This window comes from Bacillus rossius, chromosome 1 (genome assembly GCF_032445375.1).
Source record: "Bacillus rossius redtenbacheri isolate Brsri chromosome 1, Brsri_v3, whole genome shotgun sequence".
Taxonomy (NCBI): domain Eukaryota; kingdom Metazoa; phylum Arthropoda; class Insecta; order Phasmatodea; family Bacillidae; genus Bacillus; species Bacillus rossius.
In genome coordinates, this window is record NC_086330.1 from 365,279,358 (window position 1) to 365,301,669 (window position 22,312).

The 22,312-nt window shown below is 40.7% G+C and overlaps 1 protein-coding gene across 2 annotated transcripts in view; it reads right to left on the minus strand.

Annotated features, from left to right (window-relative positions):
- Positions 1-327: 327 nt before the first annotated feature.
- The window catches only part of LOC134528368 (transient receptor potential cation channel subfamily V member 4), a 69,965-nt gene continuing 47,980 nt past the window's right edge, over positions 328-22,312 (minus strand). For both annotated transcript variants that reach the window (XM_063361936.1, XM_063361937.1), the window contains 14 exons: positions 21,787-22,004; positions 19,555-19,780; positions 18,798-18,913; positions 16,670-16,903; positions 15,630-15,781; positions 14,038-14,254; positions 12,566-12,727; positions 8,857-9,048; positions 7,440-7,555; positions 6,168-6,373; positions 5,521-5,829; positions 4,575-4,747; positions 3,786-3,892; positions 328-3,015 (listed from right to left, as the gene is read on the minus strand). In XM_063361936.1, coding sequence (XP_063218006.1) covers positions 2,856-3,015; positions 3,786-3,892; positions 4,575-4,747; positions 5,521-5,829; positions 6,168-6,373; positions 7,440-7,555; positions 8,857-9,048; positions 12,566-12,727; positions 14,038-14,254; positions 15,630-15,781; positions 16,670-16,903; positions 18,798-18,913; positions 19,555-19,780; positions 21,787-22,004 — 2,588 coding nt within the window. In that variant the 3' untranslated portion in view covers positions 328-2,855. The remainder of the gene's footprint in view (positions 3,016-3,785; positions 3,893-4,574; positions 4,748-5,520; positions 5,830-6,167; positions 6,374-7,439; positions 7,556-8,856; positions 9,049-12,565; positions 12,728-14,037; positions 14,255-15,629; positions 15,782-16,669; positions 16,904-18,797; positions 18,914-19,554; positions 19,781-21,786; positions 22,005-22,312) is intronic.

The following is a 22,312-nucleotide window of genomic DNA, read 5'->3' on the forward strand; positions in this document are numbered from 1 at the left end:
TTCTTCCTAATATGTTTTTAAAAGGAACAAGTTTAAGTGAATTTTTATAGTTGTGGAAGAAATTATTGACAGAAGTCGATCCAAAACATGTCAGCCTAGCTGAAATGCATTATAATACATACCACTTTGTCATGAGTTTCACACAATGCCTTCAGTTTTGCTGTAGTTACCTGAAAGAAGTTATGAATATTTATCACATCTTGAAATGTGATGAAGTGTGTTGTGTTAGCCAGACAATCAATATTTCTTAATTAAGGGACACATTCTTGTAACTGCTGTTGCTAAACTTACAAGTCTGATAATCCATTCAAGATTGACTTACCAGCTTGTGTCGTTGAAGGAACAATGTAGGTATTGTTACATTCACCTCTAAAGATCAATGTCTTTCATTCTAGGATACAGGTTTACTTTGTTCTATATGTGAATCTTCTTAAATTATGTGATACAAGACATAACCCAAATGCAGTAGATTTATTTTGTAACATATACATAATTATTTAAAATTATATTTACATTCTAATTAACAACAGGTGCACAATGATAACAGTGTTTTCAAACATTTTTCAATTGATTTATTTAGATGTTACATAAAATGTGTAGAATGTGAAATTCTTTATAATAAAAAAAACCCTGCTATTTTGTTACAATTTAGACCAAAAATTCAAAAAAAACGTTCTGTATTCGTACACAATTAATTTATGATGGAGATAATATAAGTATGCAAAATATCCAACACCTTTTAACAATTTTACAGTTCTGAGATTTTACTTCAGATGAACAACTTATGCAATGTGTTATTTCTGTATATGTTTAACATTGCTATCATATGAAGTTAGATTGTATTTAGACTTTATGATATTGTGTGAATTTTTTCAAACATTGTAGCTGTGAGAATTACCCATCTTTACAAGCTCCTTAAGAAATTGCAAGAAGAGATTTCAAATTCACAAAGCATGCATAAATATATACATATATATATAAATAATAGAGATGCTTTTTAAAAACATTAGGCAAGCATAAACTTTGAATGAGATGGTGACTCATTATATTGCACTTTTACAATGTGTAAATCATATATCCAATGCTACAATATTGAAATCTAGACATTTTTCTGAAGTGGAATCATACTTCTATAATAGTATAGTTGATACATTCATCTCCTACAATAACTCTGTATTTTCTGGTATATGAGACGGGGGTTTTACGCACGATGAATTAACTTAAAGCTGTTACATGTCCTATTGTGCTGCTGCGATTCCACAGTCAGAATACATTGTCGTCAAAAGCTATGTATCTCGTAGAGGTGACATCTGCCCGTGATGCTGTCAGGATCACGGCTGTCAAGCCCTGTATCACCTGAAGTGGCATCGTCAACCCAACTTGACAACTACCTAGCCTCTGGCTAGAGCCTGATAAACAAGTCAGCAGCTGAAACCCAGCAAGCAGATCCATTCGCCCAAAAACCACAGTTTTATTTTACACGTCAAATACTGTGCTGTCCTGTCGCCTTTACCTTCTCTTAACAAACCACAGGAACACAGCAATCTTCTTAGAAACCACGGCCCACATCTGCTCTGACCCGAGATAAATTCTAGCACTACACACATCCTGCGCAAACACAGAGGCCTCGCATCGCACATGAAGTCGTTTAAGAAGATGCCAATCAACTTTGCAATTTTCATTACTCGTTTCATTACGCCATCCTGTATGCTAGAAAATACGATTTTCATTTCAGAACAGTCAATCAGTTTTAAAAAAACCCACACAGAGCAGGAAATTGCATTTTAATGAGTCCTGTAGTATATGCATGTCCAGGCAGTATAGAATTTACAAACTTTTTTTAGATCATTATGTACATACTGACTGCAAAGTACTGCACCAAAAATATAATTTTTATAACGTGTCCGCTGCGAGTTCCACGAAAGTGGCTGAGCAAGTCTGGGCCATGTTACCAAATTTCATTCTGCACACTTAGCAGGTACTTCACATAACCTCAGGGTTCAGGATGCAATGTGCACTATACATATTTGTATAGTGATGTACGGGTTTAGTAGTTTAAAGTATCGGAATTGGGCAGTATATTTCCAATTTTCTGGATTTCCAATAAAATTGTTTCAAACAGACACTTAAAAACAATACGCATGAATAAAGTACAATTTCATACATTCGGGTGTTGCCCATATTTCTATTTACCTAACTATAGTTCCATAGGCATATTTTACTCCAATTCTTCTGTAATTTAAGGCAATATTTGAATGTTGTGTTCATTCATTAATAAAAGGTATAATGTGTATTGTGCTGTGCACAAACTTTATGCAATAAAATACTTTATGTCATCTACCAAAAATCCTTATCATAACTAATTACATTAAGGTAGGTAATGACTCATTACTTATAAATATTAAATATCTAAAGACTTACACTGTTATTATTAACAACAAAAATGGATCAGATTTGAATTGGTAATCTGAACTGTTTAAGAATTGAAACTTTAACTGGATTGGTATTGGTTTTTATCCAAAAAGCTCATCGCTATTTCTGTATGCTGTGAGCATGACAAATATATGTATATTCTTGCTTCATCTGAGAAAGAAATCTAGATATAGGATTTGTGCCCGAATCTTCTACCTGCATACAGTGAAAGTATTACTGGCATATCGTAGTTATTGGTAGAATTTCTGTGGTCAAGTTAAGAAGTGACCTATGACTCAATGTTGGAAGCTTGCGGTGTTGGTTGGCATGCTTGCTCCTAAACGCTAATAGTACTTCAACAGGGCTTTGAGACTTGGGATACAACTCCTAATGCTCTGTGGCGCGTACACCAAGCAGCAGCAGTAGCCGATACACGAGCATCGCTACATGCTCTCTTCGTCGGACAGGAGGGTGTTCATGTTGGCGATGGGGCGGGTGCTCCAGGCGTCCAAGGGGTCCGGGGGAGAGGGCGGGGGGCGCACGCTCGGGACAGCGGCCGCGGACGTGCCTCGTCTCAGGGGCACCTCCCCGCTGGGCCCCACCCTGCACCACACGTCAGCGACACTGATGCCGCATCCCACATGCCATGTCGATTTCCTATTTCATTATCTTCTCATAAATATGTATTATTTCAGGGTTTTTCCTGTAAATTTATCATGATAGCTTTCTTGCATCGTACATGGTCTCAAATTTTCTCAGCTGGTATTTACTAAAGATTAATAGTGGCACAATTCATGCAAGTGTTCCTAATTATAATAACTAGCATAACATTTTACATCTCAAAAATAATGTTTGATAAATATCCGATGAGAAAGTTTGTGACCCTAAAACAAATACAAGAGTAAATAAATATTTATAAATTTACAGGAAAATATCATAGTTAATAGCAATGACAGGAAATAAAATACATAGTTACGTAGGCGTGTAACACAGAATCTTAAGTGTAATGGTGCAAAACTATGATATTTTCCTGTAAATTTATAAATATTTATTTACTCTTGTATTTGTTTTAGGGTCACAAACTTTCTCATCAATTATCACTCATAGAGTCATAGATTCTTAATGATTACAAGTTAATACACTGAGTGTACAGGCTTAAAAACCTGGATCCCGTTTATTGCTAACAATCCTTGTGAAAATTATTAGAAACTTTTGCAAAATTAAGTAATTCTAATGCATAAAAGATAGAGGGAAAAAATCAGTTGTGAAAATTTTTTGCCTGTTTTTGCAGATATTTCATATTGTGTTGACAAGTCTCCTCATCTGACGTGCATCTCTCTAGGTCTGAACCGACTGAGCTCCGAGGGCAGTACCTGTTGATGCGGGCAGTCTTGGGGCGGGGCTTGTCGCGTGCCGAAGGCTGCTTGTCGCTGCGTTCGTGGGGCGGCTGGCTCCTCGTCTTCTCAGGCTGCAACTCCGCCTGCAAACAAAACCCTTCTTCATTCATTTTATAACTTTTATTTTTTGAAGTGTTTATAAACCCATAGAAGAAACTTTCTGTTCCTACTATGCACAAAATTTGTTTTGAAATTTTTTACATGATAAAAAACTGAATGCAATAAAAAAAAGTTACTTTAACTAACACATTTAGATGGATAGAAAAAAAAATAGGGTCTCGCTCGAAACTGTGTTAAGCACCCTCATTAACATTTGCAGGACTTACAGTGATCAGAAAATCACATTTTTGAGGAGTCTGGGCACCCTTTAACTACCACGGAAACCTTCAAAAAATATAACAAACTACATACACTGTATTTAATTCTGTCAAGCAAGAGGTAGTAAAGGGAGTAATAAAACTGTGAAATACAGATAACTTAGTAGCTAAAAGCAAAATTAAAATGGATATTCCAACCCTTTTGGCAAATAAAAATAATTTTCTTTACATTTTGTCTTAGATTACGTGGCGCACATACACTTGTGGTTATATTGCTTTCTGTCTTATGTATTATGATTGGTAAAAGATTAATATGATGGTTTGCTTTGAATCCTCATAGTACCACTAAGATGTGCTGATGTGAAAAGAAAGGAAAGACAATACAAACATGGAACTGGAGGTCAATGGGAAGAGAGTACGAGTGGCAGGTGAACGGCTGCAAGCGTACCCGGGCCGGCGGGGAGGGGGCGAAACCAGGGTTGGCCAGCCCGGAGTCGGACGAGCTGCTGGAGCTGAGCTCCTTGTGGTGGCAGAAGAGCAGAGCATCTCTGTCGGGGTCGCCGCCCCGCCTGGAGGCCCGGGCCCGGCGAGAGCGCGAGCCCCGCCCCAGCAGCGGCCCATCTGCGACAGAGGGCCGCCGTCCTCCATTCTGCTCTCTCTGTTCCTGACAGGCGCCAGTACTGACTGGTGGAGCTGTGTTCACACCTCAGTTTATTATCATCATTATATTTAGATTTGTGCCTGATGAGGGGAGCTTCATCTTTCATCCATTTAAAACACGCAACTGTCGACTGTGTTCCTCCATGCTGTCATCGTGCTGTCCAGATTATCTGTTAAGTTCCAACATCGGGATCGGATTCATCTGTGCATTACTGTTACATATATTTTTATTTTTTATTTATTAACGAACAGATTGCAGTGGTAACATTTTATGAAATTTATTAAATAAAACTTTGAGTTGGACAATAGAATGGCCACCCTGCATGTTGAAACAAATTAAATATTCAGTTATAAGAGCACACAATTCATATTTACTTACCTCCGAAGGAAAAATTCAAACAAAGTGAATTTTAAATATTAATTTGTGCGGTAGAATGACATAGCCTAATTAAAATGGTATTCAGCAGATGTGCAAGTTAATATACCTACCTCAAAATTAGAGAAGAACTGAATATGACACAGCCTAATAAGCTTGTGTGTTTACTGCTTGATTAGAAATTCAGACTTTTTTTGGTTTTAAATACTAGTACGTATTTAAAACATAATTATATTCTACTTAAAATAGCATAAGAAATAAGAAGCATTCTAATAATTTGTTTTGGAACATGCATAAAGACAAAATGCCCCACGAACATGATGTAAAACAACAAAGACCTCGGAGGAGGGTGACGCACCTCCGAAGGCGTCGCTGTCGCTGGGCTGCAGCAGCGCGTCGGCCTTGGCCAGCTGCAGCCGCGTCTCCTCGGACAGCGAGAGGCAGCAGTAGCGGTGCTGCTCGCGGGGCGAGACCGCCTCCAGGCTGTCGGCCTGCGCCGCCAGGCCCGCCAGGGCTGCCAACTGCTGCTCCATGTGCGGCAGCTCCGACAGCAGCACCAGCTGCCTCAGGGGGTCGTCCACCTCCCCCCGGGGCGGCAGGGCGGGGTACAGGGGCGGCGGGGCGCTCGCCTCCGCCCTCGGCCGAGCCGTCGCGCCCGCTGCTCTGCCTGCAGGCACCACCGCACGTCACGCCTCTCTCCCAGTCCCGCTGTTGCAGCTTCTTGCTGATCTTTTATTAATGAACTTATTTTGCAATTACCATATTTGAAACGTAAGTAAATTGAGTTGTTATTTTCTGACATGTAAGAATCATCACTAAAAGCATTTTTCATCAATCGAGGTGTTTAAATATGAGACTAATACTGCTAACATGTTACCAGCAAGGACAAAAGTCTAATAGCTAATGCTTGTGTTGACAGAAATAAATGTGAGAAGTCCATTCCAGAATGTTCCGATCGGCTGGAACGGACTCGGTGCACAGGGACGAGCGGTAGCTTGAACCCACCGGCGGCGGGCGGCATCGCGGCAGTGGGCGGCGCGGCAGGGACGGCCGGAGGCGCGGGCATGCTGGCCTGGCCCGGGACGGAGTCCTCCTGCAGGGCGCCAGCCGCGGCGGAGGAGAGGTCGATGTCGTGGGTGAAGGCCATCACGTCCAGCGCTGCCATCAGGTTGTCTCCGAAGCCAGCGTCCTGCTCTGCGCCCGGCTCTGGGCTGCACGTGACGGCAGGTGACAGTGGGCTCGCGCTCAACCAAATACTGTCAGGAGGCCATGCTTGACATCTACTTTACAGTATCCTCGTGCCGCGTGCCTACACAGCCCAGTCACGTGTGAGCAAGATAAGCTATACTGTTGGAAATACGTACAGTGGAGTCCAGCTAACTCGAACTAGTTGGGGACGAGACCTGTTTGGATTAGCCGAATAACTGCAGTAATGCAACATGTAGTAAAATACATCACTGAGCATTTAGTGACACAGCTTATAATTACATATTATATAATATATACATATTATATAATTATATACAAGCACAATATCATTAAAACATTGATAATTGGGTCAAGACATCAAACATAATTTTTTTAATTAGACTAGCTGGACTTTCGGATTAGCGGGATTCCACTCTATAAAAATGCTGCTATCATGCTTGATCACATTCTAAAGCTCATAAATGAGAAGGGGAGAGGGGGATTTTTTTTTTAGCAGCAACCAACTGAATCATACTTTATTAAGTCTAAAAATGGAAGTAACACTTGGTTTGTTTGTTATCAATCTGCGAGAGTGTGAGCCTGTTCTTTCATTTTCAAATCACAGGCAAGTGTTCAGATAAGCCTGAATGGACTAGGTTTCCACTCTGCTCATTTACGTATTAAAGCTGAAGGCAACAGGACCTTCAAGAACAAGGTGGGCAAACGACAGACACACACAAGACCATCGCCACACAGGATGATGCATCACGCTGCCTACCGCGGAGTAGAGCTAGCGGTGAACCCTCAACAGACCCCAGGTCAGGGAAAGCGAGGCACAGCATCAGTGGACCAACAAGAGCTTCTCGAGCTGTATTGCCGCTGCACGCCAGCTCTGAACTGGCATGCAGTCTTTGTGCTGTTCAGCGCTCAGCCAGAGCACAAGTGGAAATCAATGGAGGTAACGGGATTTTTAATTCTCCCCTTTTACAAACAATTCCTTCATTCCGAAAAGTATTACCAAATCTGGCAGGGTTATTTGTTCGAAACTTCCACCTGTGTTTAGTCGGTGAAGTGGCTGCTGGCACGCACCTGTCGGGGACCCGGACAGGCGTCGAGATGGAGGCGCGGTCCCACATGAGGCGGCGCAGCTGTTCTCCCGTCATGTTGCGCTTGTGCAGCTCCCGGATCGTCACCTTGCCGACACGCTGCACGCAAAACATCGAGCACGCATCACCCACAGCTCTTCCCACTTCATTCCAGTTTGTGGAGAAACACAGGAAAGCGTAAAAAAAAAAAGTGAGATGTCTATTAAATAGACGTGCTTGCAAATAACTGAACAAAAATGCAGGTGAGTTCAAAACATCAGAATGTTTGGAAAAGTAACAAACTAACATATTTAGATTGCAACTACAAATAATTTTTTTACTTCTCAGTCCATCCTGAACGGTTAGGCTTATTTTTAAAGTGTGTGTGTGGGACTACTAACTCTTGTAAAGGTGTTCATGAACAAGTAGTGATTATAACTTGCAGATGGGGGCTGGCTTTCCCTCTGAATCGACCAACGCGACCCCCCCCCCCCACCCCCCCGGGGCTTACTGCAGTTCATAGACTTTACAATTCTACAGGTGGCATGTGATTGATTGTCTGACAGGTTTCATACTGACAAATGTGTGGTTCACAAAGGCTTACAAATTTACATAATTATTATGACAATTTTGTAGATTTGTAAGACAATTGTGACACCCACTCGTTTCATAAAACTTTTGAGCTGACAGGTTGTTTTTGAAACGGATGTATGTCACTGTTTGTTGCCTTCTTAACAAATTTGTAATATTTTCATCAACAGAAATGACAAGCAACCTTTTAAACGTAACTATTTTATTATTGATGCAAGATTATTTTGTTGGATTTGAGGTGTACTGTTTTGCTCTGATAACTACACTAATGAGAGTCATGAAAGCAATAAAAATGAGATAGTGAATAATTTGTATGCAACATACTGAAAAGATTGAAACCTAACCTCAATGTTGAAATCAATTATTGCATGCACACTTGAAAGCCATCTAGTACACATTGTAATAGTGGCAGAAATGGATCCAAGGATACGCGTAGTGGAGAGAAAACCTCCCCCCCCCCCCCACCCCCTTCCCCACAAATCCCTATAAATGTCAGGCTTTTTTTTTAAATTGAATATTTTAAAACTTCTTAAACCAAAATAACATCAATCCTTATTTAAGTAAGTTTTAAAACACATTCTTTTATGTGAATGGTATATAGGGATATTACTTTAAGACATTAAATGAAGGCACGAAGTATCGTTCCAGAGCTGGTGTCTGGATCTGCCCTTGAATAGAGGTAGCTGATTAGAGTTTGATATGTGTATGACACTGTCAACATTGTGAAACAGTTTTCATAAGTTTGACAGTTTACAATGTGTACTGTTGATGGTACATGAGCTGTTCAGTGTGTTGGGAGCAGGCGGGGGGCCGTGACAGCGGACACTCACCTTCCAGTTGGCGACGGCACCCTTCCTCTGCTTGGCGCGCGTCTTGCTCTTGCTCTTGATGACCATGACGCCGCGCTGCTCGACGCTGGGGTCGTCTCCCGCCGGGCCCAGGCTGATGCTGTACTCCTGCAGGTAGCGGTGTGCGTCGGCCTGGTTCACCGCGCGCTCCAGCGTCACCACGATCTTGGCCCACTGCGCACGGCACACGGCACACAGCTGTCACAGCACCCGGGCTTACGCCGGTATGTTCCTGCCTGAGGATGGGAACAGAAGCCTACGATGTTTGTATGTGATATCGTCGCGGTATCCAGAATATTCATTTCGTCACATCTCTGCTTTGTCCATTTTGTCTGTCTCGTATTGTCGTTGCATTCTTTCATTAGTCAATTGTTTTGGCCAAGGTCTTTTTTTTTTTTATCTTTATTTTACTGTTCTTGTTGCTACTGTCTCATCTTTGTTTGTAAACCGTGTCCGTATATGCTGTAATAATATTTTGACCGATTCCTCCGCTGAATTTTCTGTGCTGTCTATGTTTTAAATTTGTGATATAGCCTGGTTTTGGTTTGTTTTTTTGTGTGTTTGCATAATATTTATCTTTTTTATCTGTTATTGGGTTTTTTTATGACATTACAGTAGGTACAATCACTAGTGTTGTATGTCCTAAACAACATCTTAAATCAAGTTTGCTCTACGTCCAAGCAAATACTGTAGAGGAGAATACAGGACAGCTCTATACTAATAGCACAGCCGCGCGGGCGAAGAGCGTCAGCGCTGCTACCTAGCGGCTCGGCGTGATAACAGCACCCACGGCCATGCATTCCAAGCCTAAAATGTATTAAATTCAACTCGTCATTGCACCTAGACTAATCAGCAGATTCTTTTGAAAAAAATTGTGTTGACCCTCGTATCCTTTGCGGCCATGCAGATGTAAATTTATCTGCTGAAAAGTTAGTTGCTTTCAATGTAAAAAATAGTTAACAATTAACAGCATATTTTCAAGGAAAATTGAAGTAAAAATTTTCAAATCATTCTATTGCTAATCATCGTTCATTTAGGGAATTATCTAATGAATTAATTAAATTATCCGAATTTTTTAGCCACTAAATACTATTGATTTGCTATCGATCAACAGCCTATTAGTTAAAAGTTCTTTTATGAATATGTGCAATATACCTAATGAGTACAGTTGTTCATATAGTGTATAATACGTATATAATAATTATATTATTATATGCACAGTTAACAGAGATGAAAAAATACATAATTTCAGTATGACATAAATCTGTAGAAGTACATAGCGTTTGACACAATGTAAATAAACAATATAATCCTTAAATTAGAACTTACAATTGCACCATCTTAAGCTACCATAAATATTAAATATGTATTAATACCTCGTTACTTTAAAATAATAATATTTAAATAAATGCATTATTACAATGGTATCAGAGCTAGAACAAGTTTACAAGATTCACTTCCATTGTAAATGAAAAAGGCAAATAATATACAAGAGACGAATATGCTTGTAAAATTTTATCCAGCTGTACCTAAATAGGTAGCAAGAAGTTTATTTTCCCTGATCATACCTTATAACCACTGCTATGCTAGATATTCCATACAATTTACATGTGCATGACTTTTTTTTTGCTTTTTTGTTTTCTTTACTCCGGGTTCTCCCACATTCATCTTAAAACAAATAGGCCTATTTTAATGTCATAATCAATTGTTTTATAAAAGGTGTAAACGATGCTTTTGCGAGGAAATACATTATCTGAAAATGAATGGTGTGAAAATAAGAAGAAAAAAAAAGCATAAAATCACTATAATATCAACAAACCAAGAAATAAGGCATATTTAGTTAACAATGAAAGCGGGAAGTGGGAAATATTACAACTCACGATAGTATGTTTTTCTAAAAGAAATATTTTGACTTGGGGAAAATTGTTACGTTCTATAAGGCAATAGAATTAAAAAAAAAAAATATTTAATAATAATTCCTTTCAATTCTGACGGTTACTCTTTGTACTTCAGCGAGTTTAGTTTCAGAGGTTTTCGTATGGCGCGGCCGTGGTCGCGGCAGCTAGGGGCAGTCATCACGCCGAGCCGCGAGAGCGCAGCACCGTCGGTTTCTCGCGAAAACGAGCGAGCTGTCCTGTATTCTCCCTCTACAGTATTTGGTCCAAGCACGAGGCCAGGTGTTCTTCTTATTAAAGGTAAAATTTAACTTTGCAGTTTTCATTACTGAAATGTGACCTCGTGTTATATGTCATGTCATCTCATATGCAGAAACTCACATTAGGAGTATGTTAAAAGACAGACAATTATTAAAACATTAAATAAGGAAATTTATTCTGTAAGTGTTTTACTGTACATATGTAACTTAAATTTGTATTTTTATTGTCAGATAGACAACAGTCGTCAGTGCTTCCACAGGCTGTTAGTTCTGTCGTCGTCCCACTGGGCGTGTGCGACGGCTGTGTGCGAAACTCACCCTAGGCGGTCGACACATCGATGATCGCCCTCACGATACTCGACCCAGTGTTTCAACATACTTTCAGGGTTTTTAAATGTTAGGTAAATCTTTGAAGGTGTAAACATGATCATTAATGAACGCAAAGAATGTTATCGGATCATAATTTACCTTTCACAACGTGGCTTAGATAAACCTCCCATTTAATATGCGTTTAGGTGTAGGGACAAACTTCCCATTTAATATGCGTTTATGTGTAGAGACCTAGAGACCCCTATAGCGGCGCCCAGCGGCTTGTAGCTCATGGAGTCCCACCACCACCAACTGTCTCAAGACCAGACGTGAGTTCGTTCCATGGGGCCCATCATATTTTGTAACTAAAAATCATAATTGCAATAGTTAACTTATTCAAAACCTTGTTCTAGGCCCCGTGCATGGTTGTCCAGTTGGTGTTAAACACAGTTTAATGAAAACTTATCTCCTTAAAGTATTTTTGTGTTTCGATTCGCAAAAGCTTTGTCCATGCACGTGTCGTGACCCAGACCTCCCCACGGGGTTTGCTGCCCACGGACAGCCAATGCACAGACAATCACAGACGATTCTGGGTTGCGCAAAATCCACCCACACCATTTCATCTCCCTTGGCATTGTGTTTAAACCAGCCTCTGGGCTCTTTTAATGTTATGTTCATTTCAATAGAAGTTGTGTCATGTACGTAGACACAATTTGAGTCTCAGGACCAACTAGGCCTATCCCATAACCTATGTAAATGTTAATTTGTCACTTCGGCACACGTCGCCAGCGTGCATGCCGCAACCGTCCTGCCCCAGTGCAACCAGACCACCTCAATAACATGTAACTACGAGCCCTGCATCTGATTGGGACAGGCCACAGTCATAATGGAAACCACCAACATGCAACGAATGTCAATAAAATACTCTTACCAGTGACACCCTCATTCATTCACAAGTATGTATCATATCATAGCATCCTGGGATTCTTTGTCTGTCCTTCTGCCTGCTTGTCACGACCAGAGAGAGTGTCTCAAATTCTATATGCTAGTGTGCAGGTATAACACCCACTAGTTGGTGCCCCGGCTCACCACATCAAGACATCATGCAGCAGGGTAGCACGCGTCAGGGTGCAAACGCAAGATGGATGGGACACAAAAAATCAGATAAACTGAGTAAGAGTGTACGGTCTACAAATGCACAATGCCATGCCGCTTGCCGTGACGCACCTGTTTCATCCACTCCTTCTCGCTCTGCTCTATGACGTGGGCGTACGTGTTCCCCATCATGGCTATGAGCATGTTGAGCAGCAGGATCGGCACAAACACCATGAATATGGCGAACACCGTCTTGCACAGGTTGGGGTAGGTCGTGTGGCTCAGGTCCGAGTACTGCAACACTCACGTCCTTTTCATTCGTTACGTGCATCAACAGGTTTCGGAAATATTTACTGTTCCTAGGGACTTTGACATCGACTTTACAGTTTTCTATGTGTTTTAGCAACCATCCCTTGTTAAATAATGAGCACACAATTGGTTTCTTTTGTTATTCCAGATTTACTATTAACTTTCATGTTTCAAGACAGTGATAGCTAACATGTGGTCCGTGGGCCACATCCAGTTCGCAAAATCATTTTGTATAGTACGCTTAAAGAATACTTCAACAGATAAATATAAATACTGTCATGTACAAGCTGTCTTTGTTTGCATATGTTTAGTAAGTTGTCAGCAGACACCATTATAAAGCCATAATATTTTCACTCCAGTCCTTTTATAACTTTATTTCCATTAATTATTTGCATCCAAAATTAAAGATGGTAGTTTTTTTTTATCATGCTACTTCTAACTTGCGTACATAAGTACATACACCATTTTTTTATCAAAATTCTTAAATTTTAGGTGTTTTATTTTTTAAATATCACTAGTAAGAGACAAAATTTCTCTTTTTCATATCATCCTCAATATTGCATTTATTAGTTATTCAAACGATAATACAACATTAAAAAATTGCTGTAATACATTTAAAATTAATCTACAAGTATCTGGTTCTCAAGGGAGTGAAGTTAGCCATAACTGTTCTAGGATGTAATTTATTCTGTGGTCTGTATTATAGAAAAGGTGTTGCCTAAATCTACAAGTGTGTGTAGTCCAGCCTAAAACTGATGTAATTTGTGAATTCTTGTGTGACTTCAAAGATATCGTTGATTTCACAGAACATCTATTTCTATACAATTGCTGAAAGTTAACAAATATTGCAGAGTATTCATTGTACTTGCATGTTGGGGGACACACCACAATGCCGAAATACCACAACGCCAAACGTACAATAACGCCGAAAACCATAACGCCGAATGCCAAATTGACTACAAAGCCGACAGCTAGAAAACTGCTGTGTACCACAACGCCGAAAAATGTCATTGCAGGACTGCCACAAAGGTTAGGTTAGGTAAGGTTAGCACACAAATTCATTCAGTTGTTTTTCATTTTGCTCCTGTGCCCCCCCCCCCTCCCCCCCCCCCCTCCACGCAGCCTCATTTTTCGGCGTTACTGTATTTCGGCGTTGTGGTACACAGCAGTTTTCTAGCTGTCTGCGTTGCGGTCAATTTGGCATTCTGCGTTATTGTACGTTCGGCGTTGTGGTAACGACCCTGCATGCTGCACAGTTCTGACGTGCAGACACGAAGCGTGCAGCGAGCACTCACGCTGTAGTCGCCGAGCGTAATCTGGAAGAGGGCCATCCAGGTGGTGGGGTAGGAGTGGTAGAGGGAGGCGGCCACCCCCGGGTGGCCCTTGTACAGGAAGTAGAAGGTCTGCGAGAAGCCGAACAGCACCACCATGTAGATGATGCCGAACGTCAGCATGTCCCCGGTGATCATCGAGTACACCATCGTCACGAAGGGGCCCGTCAGCCGGATGGCCCTGCGCACAGCAACCCCCCTGTCGCGTCGTCGCGCTAGAAGACGCCCCGGGGTCAAGAGGTCACATCGCTCGCCTTCCACAGACACCGTCCGGGTCCGATGCCCAGCAGGGTCGAACCTGGAACTGTCGCAGGTGGGAAACATGCCCGACATCACAGTCTACATTGCAGTGAGTTTCCTCGACCGTTCGTTCCATCAGTGGTCCAACAACATCTCGTCACCTCTTGTACACACCACCTGTTGAAGAGGTGTTAAGCTTAATTCATTTCATTCCACTTTCACACCAGTGACATTTAGAATATAACATTGTAAAAATAATTATTTTTTTCTTTCAATGCAACAACTAATTTTATTTTGTGAAGTTGAAAAATAGCATTCCACAGATATGTTATTGTTAGTATTTAAATTCTGCATTAATATTTGTCTTTGGATGGTTATTGTTTAAGTAAATATTTTATTGTGCATATAATCTGATTAATCGCTTTTGTTATTTTGATCAGTCAATTAATGAAGTGTGTTTTTCTTTCTTTATGATTTGTTTATCATATGGTTTGTGAACTGAAATATTGAACTGATAATATTCTTTTCAATTATATTGCCACAATCGGTTGAGATTTATTTGATTGATAAGACCTTCAATGATATTTCTAGCCTGTGGTAAATAATTTAACTTGTCGCTACTTAATTCAATGTTTAAATCTCGGTGGTCACGTTCTACTGATACTTAATTATATATGGTAAAATATTATAAAACCTCAGTTATTTACTGTAACTTGAAAATTTATGTTTGTTTTTTTTATTTAAGTTGTTTTCATAAGTAAGTCATCAAACTTGAAAAAGTTGGATTATGAACTTCAACTGATTGAATATATTTCATATTTTCTGAAAAATACTTTTTATTTTGTAAATATTGATAAAGTAATAATCATAAGGAAAGTACATATATAATATGGAATATCTTGCAGTTGAAAGTCAATTTGAATTGGTTGATTAAACATTATAATTTATAAATAATAAAGCTGAGAGTTGATTAATTTACATAGTTTAAGGAATTATCAAGGCAACAAATTATTCTTATTTATTTTCATTATTAATTATTCACAAATTTGCAAGTTAGAGACTTTGATGAAATACGTGGTAACATTGTAGGATATTGTTTTCTGTGACACTAAGGCATTTTACATAGTTAATATTACTACAGTTTGTCTGATTTTCAATCTGTAAAGTTTGTAGGGGGCAAGTTCTCATGCCCTATACTATATGTAGTTCTTGAATTAGTAGCCACTGAAACAGAATATGACTGTATACAATGTATAAAATTTCTACTGACTAACGGTGTCGTGTGAAAGACGTGAGTGACGCTGGGGCTCGCTCACCCGGCGAAGAACATGAAGAGGAACCAGGACCCGGGCACTGCGAACAGCAGGATGGCCTCCTCGGAGCGCTTGTCGCCCGTCAGGCGGCACGGGATGCACACCAGGATCAGCAGGTTCGACACCAGGAAGATGGCCTTGGCGGGGTCGTGGCTCTGCACAAGATGTCCACACAAATCTGTTGAAAAATTTCCCTGACTTTTTTATTACAAATTTCCATGATGAATTTTTTTTAATAGTTTTTTTAAAATAATTTTTCGATTTTCCTGAAAGAAATAAGGAATAACTTGTCTTCACCATCCCTACAGCTGAATTAGTTCAAACAGAACCTTGCATATGCCATTCTACAGTGTACATGACTATGGAATAAAACAACATCTGGGAAAAAAAATTTGTTCAAAATCTGAGTGATGGCATACCGAAGCATAACATTTTCCTCTCAAAGAACATTTTACTCAGGAATATCCGTGCCATTTGCAGGTTTCAAAGTAAATTCCTTGATTTTCCCCAGGACCTATTTCAACTTCCCTGACTTTCCAGGATGTTGATACCCTGATGTAGCACAGGGAATGTATGTTGCATGATTCTGCATTGTTTATTTTTTCAACCTATGAAACAATTTTGAATGAGTAACTGTCATAGTGTGTTTTTGTTAATGCAGACTCAATGCCTTATGAGTAGAGACCTGAACATTTCGCGGGTTCATTTCGTGTTATGCTAAAATTCAAATAATTATACCTTAGTGCTGCTTCTGTCATTGGGTCACTGTTAATCTGGAGGAATGAGGGCCAATTAGAGACCCTCACTCATAGAAGTGTCGAATCACAGGCCACCCAGTCGAAACGACTCACAAGTCAGCAGCCAATGAACAGTTGGCATTTTCCCGAGTGTGTAGAGGATATTGGAGTCTATCCTGGAGGTCATTGAACCCGCAAATTTTTCCGGTCTCTACTTATGAGGCAGCGATCTTCTCGATCCTGGACGAACACCGACCCAGGCAGGACGCACCCAGCTCCGCGGGAGGGAGAGCGGGAGGGTCGTACCAGCTGCTTGAGGAAGCTGCTGAGGCCCTGGTTGTGGATCTCGCCTCCCTGCTGCAGCAGCACGTAGGACAGCACCCCGCACACGGTGCCGGCCTCGGCGCAGTAGCGCGCTATGTCGTGCCACTCGCGGCCGCCCAGCAGCGGCTCGTCCTGCTCCGCGGGCCGCATGTAGATGGCCGTGCTGAGCAGCAGCAGGTGCAACACCAGGATCGCCAGCCTCTTCAGGAACTGCCTCTGCACACCGCACCGGTCCTCTGCACGTCTCTCCACCGCCACTTCCGTTTCAACAAGTTCTACAGTTCACACTTGTGATAGATTCCTTGAAAGAATTTCGCAATCGTGTTCTTTGAATGTTTCTTGCCAAGAAGGCAGCTGAAAAACATGTTAGCTGTATGCATACTGTTACGAACGTTAGCAAGGACACGACATGCGCAGGTGCAGAGCTGGCTGGCGGCTGCCGTAACATGAGACGTGCCGTGCGCACCTGGGTCGCCGCTTTATCTCCCTCCAGCCGTCCGCACTCCCCGCGCGGCGCCCTGCCTTTGACACGTAACTGACACCGGACAGATGGGAGTTGCGCGAGCCGCCGACACGTGTTGATGAAAAACAATTTTTAAAATATGTACAAACACGATGACAGAGTTTGTTTGCCTTTTGCTTTGTTATCCTCGTTCATTTGACTAAAAAAAAAATTTTTTTTCCTTTCACTGTTATTTGCAGTAGTTTTGTTAGCATGAAGTACCAGCAAGCACGAGAAATGAGGTAGTGCAGCACAGAAGTGATCCGAAAAAGGGTTTTTGAGGCTCACGGCAAAAAATGTGGCATGTTACCAGGAGAGGACCAGAAAGGGTCTTGGGAAAAACTAGCACGAAGCATCCACAGGAAGGAGCTGGCAATAAAATCAAAAGGCATCACTAAGGCATGGCGAAGCAGAGTGCATCTGGCGCGTCATAAACGAGGAACAAAGTCACGAGCTGTGCTCGAAATGTTTCTGGAGAACGTGATTGGCGATGCAGTGTCCAACGCTGACTGAAACAAGAGGAAGACTGTCGCTGTGATGGATGTTGTGTGCTCCTTGAAGAGGCAGGGGCGCACTCTGTGAGGTTTCAGAGGGGTGTCTTCACCACTGTGTGGTCACCTCTAAACTCCCACAAGACTTGCGACTTGGGAGCTTTGGAAATGGGGTGGACAACCATAAAACTTGTGCCTAAAACCTGCTAGACAGCAGTGATGTTACTGACCTACTTATGCTGGAATCACAACAACACAACAGCGAGATGCAAAGGTAGGAAAGCGACAGCAAACACATTATTGTGAACATATGGGTTTTACCTACACTGTAACCAAATATAAACAATTGCATATAACATTTTTCTAGCTGTTAAATACGCAACAAACACACGACAACCATCACTGCTTTCAAAGTTTTTTATTTGGATATATTTGAGAGTAATTCAAATTCATCATTCAATTGTAAATATGTATTACTTTGCGTAAATGCATTTCAAAAATTTCACAGGTAAATTCAGTAAACAAAACCTTAGAAATACAAGAATAATAATCAATTTACCGATGCACCAATTTAACCATTTTTGAAAGAAAAATTCTGACATGCATTTCAGTAACACCGTGCCTGCCACGCAATGGAAATGTAAAATATTTATAATCGGGAATTCTGTCGCATTTGCCATTTTTGTCGTACTGACGTCATAGATGTGTCGAACGTGATAGGTTAGAAATCTTTGTGTCTCCGCTGTTGCGCTATTGAGATTTCAGCATTACGAGAACCACTTTACAAAAACTTTACATTTATTTTTAAAAAAATTTTGCTTGCATTAAAGTATACAGAGAATTTTCAGGACTAAAAGAGGAATGAATCTTACAGTCGACAGTGTCTGTGCGTTGAAGGATGAAGGTAGCCTTGAAAATCTTTGTGTCTTCCACACAGAATAAGTTTTTTTTTTTTCAAACCTTAGGATTCTTCAGCAATTGAAGCAATGTAAATGAGAAACTGGCTAACCCCTACTAGGACAACACAATGACTAAAAAGCTTTCTTTTACTTTCAGTCACACGCATCGCTCACTCGAGGCACCTGGTAGGCAAGGGGGAGAATGGTTTGGTACCAACCCGTGCAAATGTTTTCCACTTCTCCTCCAGCAGCCTCTGGATGATTCCTCCGTCGAGCATGTCCAGGTGCTCCTCCTTGGTTCCGTTCAGGATGATGAACAGCGCCGAGTTCCAGTCTGCCAGCAAACACTCTTTCACTTCACAAGTTCCGGTTACAACTTCCATCACGTTTTAGCTACCAACACAAGTTTCCCTTTCATATGACCTCAATTTAATTATTTAAAGTTATGTAGAAAATAATTATTAGCATAATAAAACATTACGGTAGACTCAAAACTAGACTCCTAATTTTTTAATGCAATTAAAAGGTTCTGAGTATTCAATGATCCTCAAAGGAAGTCTCATGATCCCAACACAAGGAAGTCATATTAAACTCTCATTGTATTCTTGCTCAAATTACTTTCAATGCTGTGATCATGAAACATAGCAGGGAAATAATAAGAGTTACGCGAAATTCAACTCTTATTACAGGCCCTCCGAGACAGTCATTGCATACCCGGGACAAATAACAATGAATGACCACACCTTTATATTGCGTATATATATGTGTGTGTGTGTGTGTGTGTGTGTGTGTGTGTGTGTATATGTGTATATAATGCAATTTTGTTAATACATTAAATTTCCAAAGACAAATTTTCTGTTTAAATTATTAATACCTCCATAATTCGCCAATAGGTATTTTGTACAAATGCCATTTCCATAGTTGTGACTAGACACGGTAGACGGGGCAGAGCGCCGGAGTGCCGCGGACACTCACTGGTACGGCCGTCGGGCAGCAAGGTGTCGAGTGCGTTGAGCGGATAGGCGGAGCAGGTGATGTTGCTGTAGCGCCAGAACTCGCGAGCGCTCAGCTCCAGCATCTCTCGGAACACCTCGGCGCGCCCCAGCTTGCACGCGAGCGTGAGGGGCGTCAGCCCGCTCCTGTTGGTTATGCCGTTGCTGGCGGGCACCTTGGGGTGGCGCAGCGCGTACCCGAACATGTCCTGGGGGCACCACGAGTGCTTCTGTTAACTGCTCGGCAGGTTCCGTACCGGCCCACACACTGTACTAAATAAAAAAAACTGTACTAAATAAATTTTTCACCAGCTATGGTATTTAAAAGTTAAAGGAAAACCACTTCTTGTAGCAAAAATGTAAGAAGGATTGGTCTGTTCTGTAGAACAGCTTTTGGTTAAGTGAAGTATGCAGTCATCTAAGAAACTGGAGAAAATTAGAATTTAAAAACTATTGAATTTCAAAATTTTGTAGGTAATCAGTCACTTTGGAAATTTTTTTGCATACTTTCTTTAATTCTACCAATTTCCCCCTTTTTTTTTATTTAGTTCACCCAAGGGGGTTTCGAGGAAAGATGTTAGTACATACTATTCTGTTATTCGTGCAAGTCTTACTCTAGAGCAAAACACAGATTGGTGCTATGTACAAACACTAGACATTTAAGTATTATTTTTAAGTTAAAATGCATTTAATTTAAAAGTAAAACAACTTCAGTAGAAAATATACGTAATAAATTCATTATCTTGGTTTTGAGCTGTTTTTCCTTCGCTTTCAGGTTTTTAGGAAAGGTTCTGGAACCTCTGAACCCACCTTGTGTATGAGCCCCAAGCAGATGTACGTTGAGAATGTTACTACAGTCTAACCAGGCTTATCCCACAACTTTGGAACCAACCATTGAATAAATAACACTGCCATTGAAATGGTAATGAATGAACATTTTCATACTGTGGTATATCTCCAGAGCTAGGCTGAGGGCTGAGGGTTCATCAAAAAAGTTGTTCCCTTATTTCATTTATAACTTACCATTGTAAGGAACAATGCAATGTTGCTTGGATATCCTTTTGAAACTGGCAAAATTTGTTCATAGTATTTAACTTGGCCCAACTTCAGGAAAAAAGGTACCGTAGATAAAACAAAATTTAATGGTCTAAAACATTTAACAAAATGATCCAAAAACACTACCATAACATTAACACAAACCTTAAATATATAAACTTATTTTAAAACTTTAATGCTATTAGCAGTAACTTTAACAAGAGTTTAAAAAAAGTTATTGATAGGTAATTTTAAAACACTGACAAAAACTGAATACTGTTATATATTTATTACCTAACTTGTCCTCATTAAGTGACAGAAACCACTACCTAAAATTACTTTAAAACTGGTAGTTGTCAGAGCCAAAACACTTATCCAAATCCTGCTCCTTGAGCTTACACAGTGTATGACATAGTTTATAAGTAAGTTTATAATACAGCCAGCACAAGAAGCAGGGATATTTATAACCTAAGCTGTCATCCAAGTACTAATGTAATATTTGCAAAATATTTATGCCTAGTTGCAGATTCAATAAAGTCTGGAGCTCAGAAATATAGATGTGTATTGTCAATTTGTTAATAAGATTGAAACTAGGCCTGTGCAAAGCTTTGGCTAAGTGAATAAATCAAAGCTCTTTTAAAATTTAATTTGATTTTGCCACAAAAATGAATATTTGTTTTAAATGAAGCTTTGTTTGTAATTCAAAGCTTCGCATCTGATGTGAAGCTAGTCATTTGTTATAAAGTATTATAACATGGAAGCCTAATATTCATAAAAAATATTTAGTTTTTTTTAATTATGTTCTGCACAAATAAAGTTGTTTACTTAAAACAAATCTAATGTGGCACTGGGGTTTTGCATTTATGAATATTATGAATTTATTAATATTATACATTATTAATTTATTAACTTATAAGTTTTAATAATTGGTGTTATATTAAGGGCCTGATTGGTTAATCGCTAAATAAGTTTTCACATTAGAAAATAATAAATATCAATCTTTTACTAAAATTCATTATTTTATAAAATTAGTGTATTGCAACCATGCTGAGAACAATATTCACAATTCTCTTAAGACTTTGCGAGTGTTTTAAACATTGTATTTGATATTTTCTTTGCATCACAACACTGGTATCTGGAAGCAAAGCCTGCGGGAACGCGAGGAAGGGCAGGGACGCACCAGCTTGTCGCAGACCACCACCATGTGCAGGATCATGTTCCCGAAGGTGTCCCGGGCGTCGGGGTCAGCGCTGTTGTCCAGCAGCAGGTTGTAGACGCTCTCGTTGGCGCAGCAGGCGGCCCAGGCCAGCGGGAACTCCCCCAGGTAGGCCAGCCCCTCGTAGTCCGTGTGCCTGCTGGGCTGGGGGCGCTGCTGGTCCCGCGGCAGGAAGAAGCTGCCTGCGCCACACCTCGAGTCCGCTATCACTCCCCTCCAACCATCGGCCAACAGTCGACATTGTCTGGGATCGGAGCCCGATGTCGCACCCTGAACCCATCCTCACACCTCAACACCTCCCGACACTTGTCATCACCCCGCCACCGGTCGTACGTGTGCGTGTGTGTGTGCAGAGTGTTTTGAACGGCGCGCCACAGACTCCCGCCAGAGGGCGCCGTAGCTGCAGTGCTCCAGCCCCTTATATTATTATTAACTAAATTGTAAACTTTTTATTTTTATCCCCGAGGGCTTGTGCGACGGAAGATCGGCC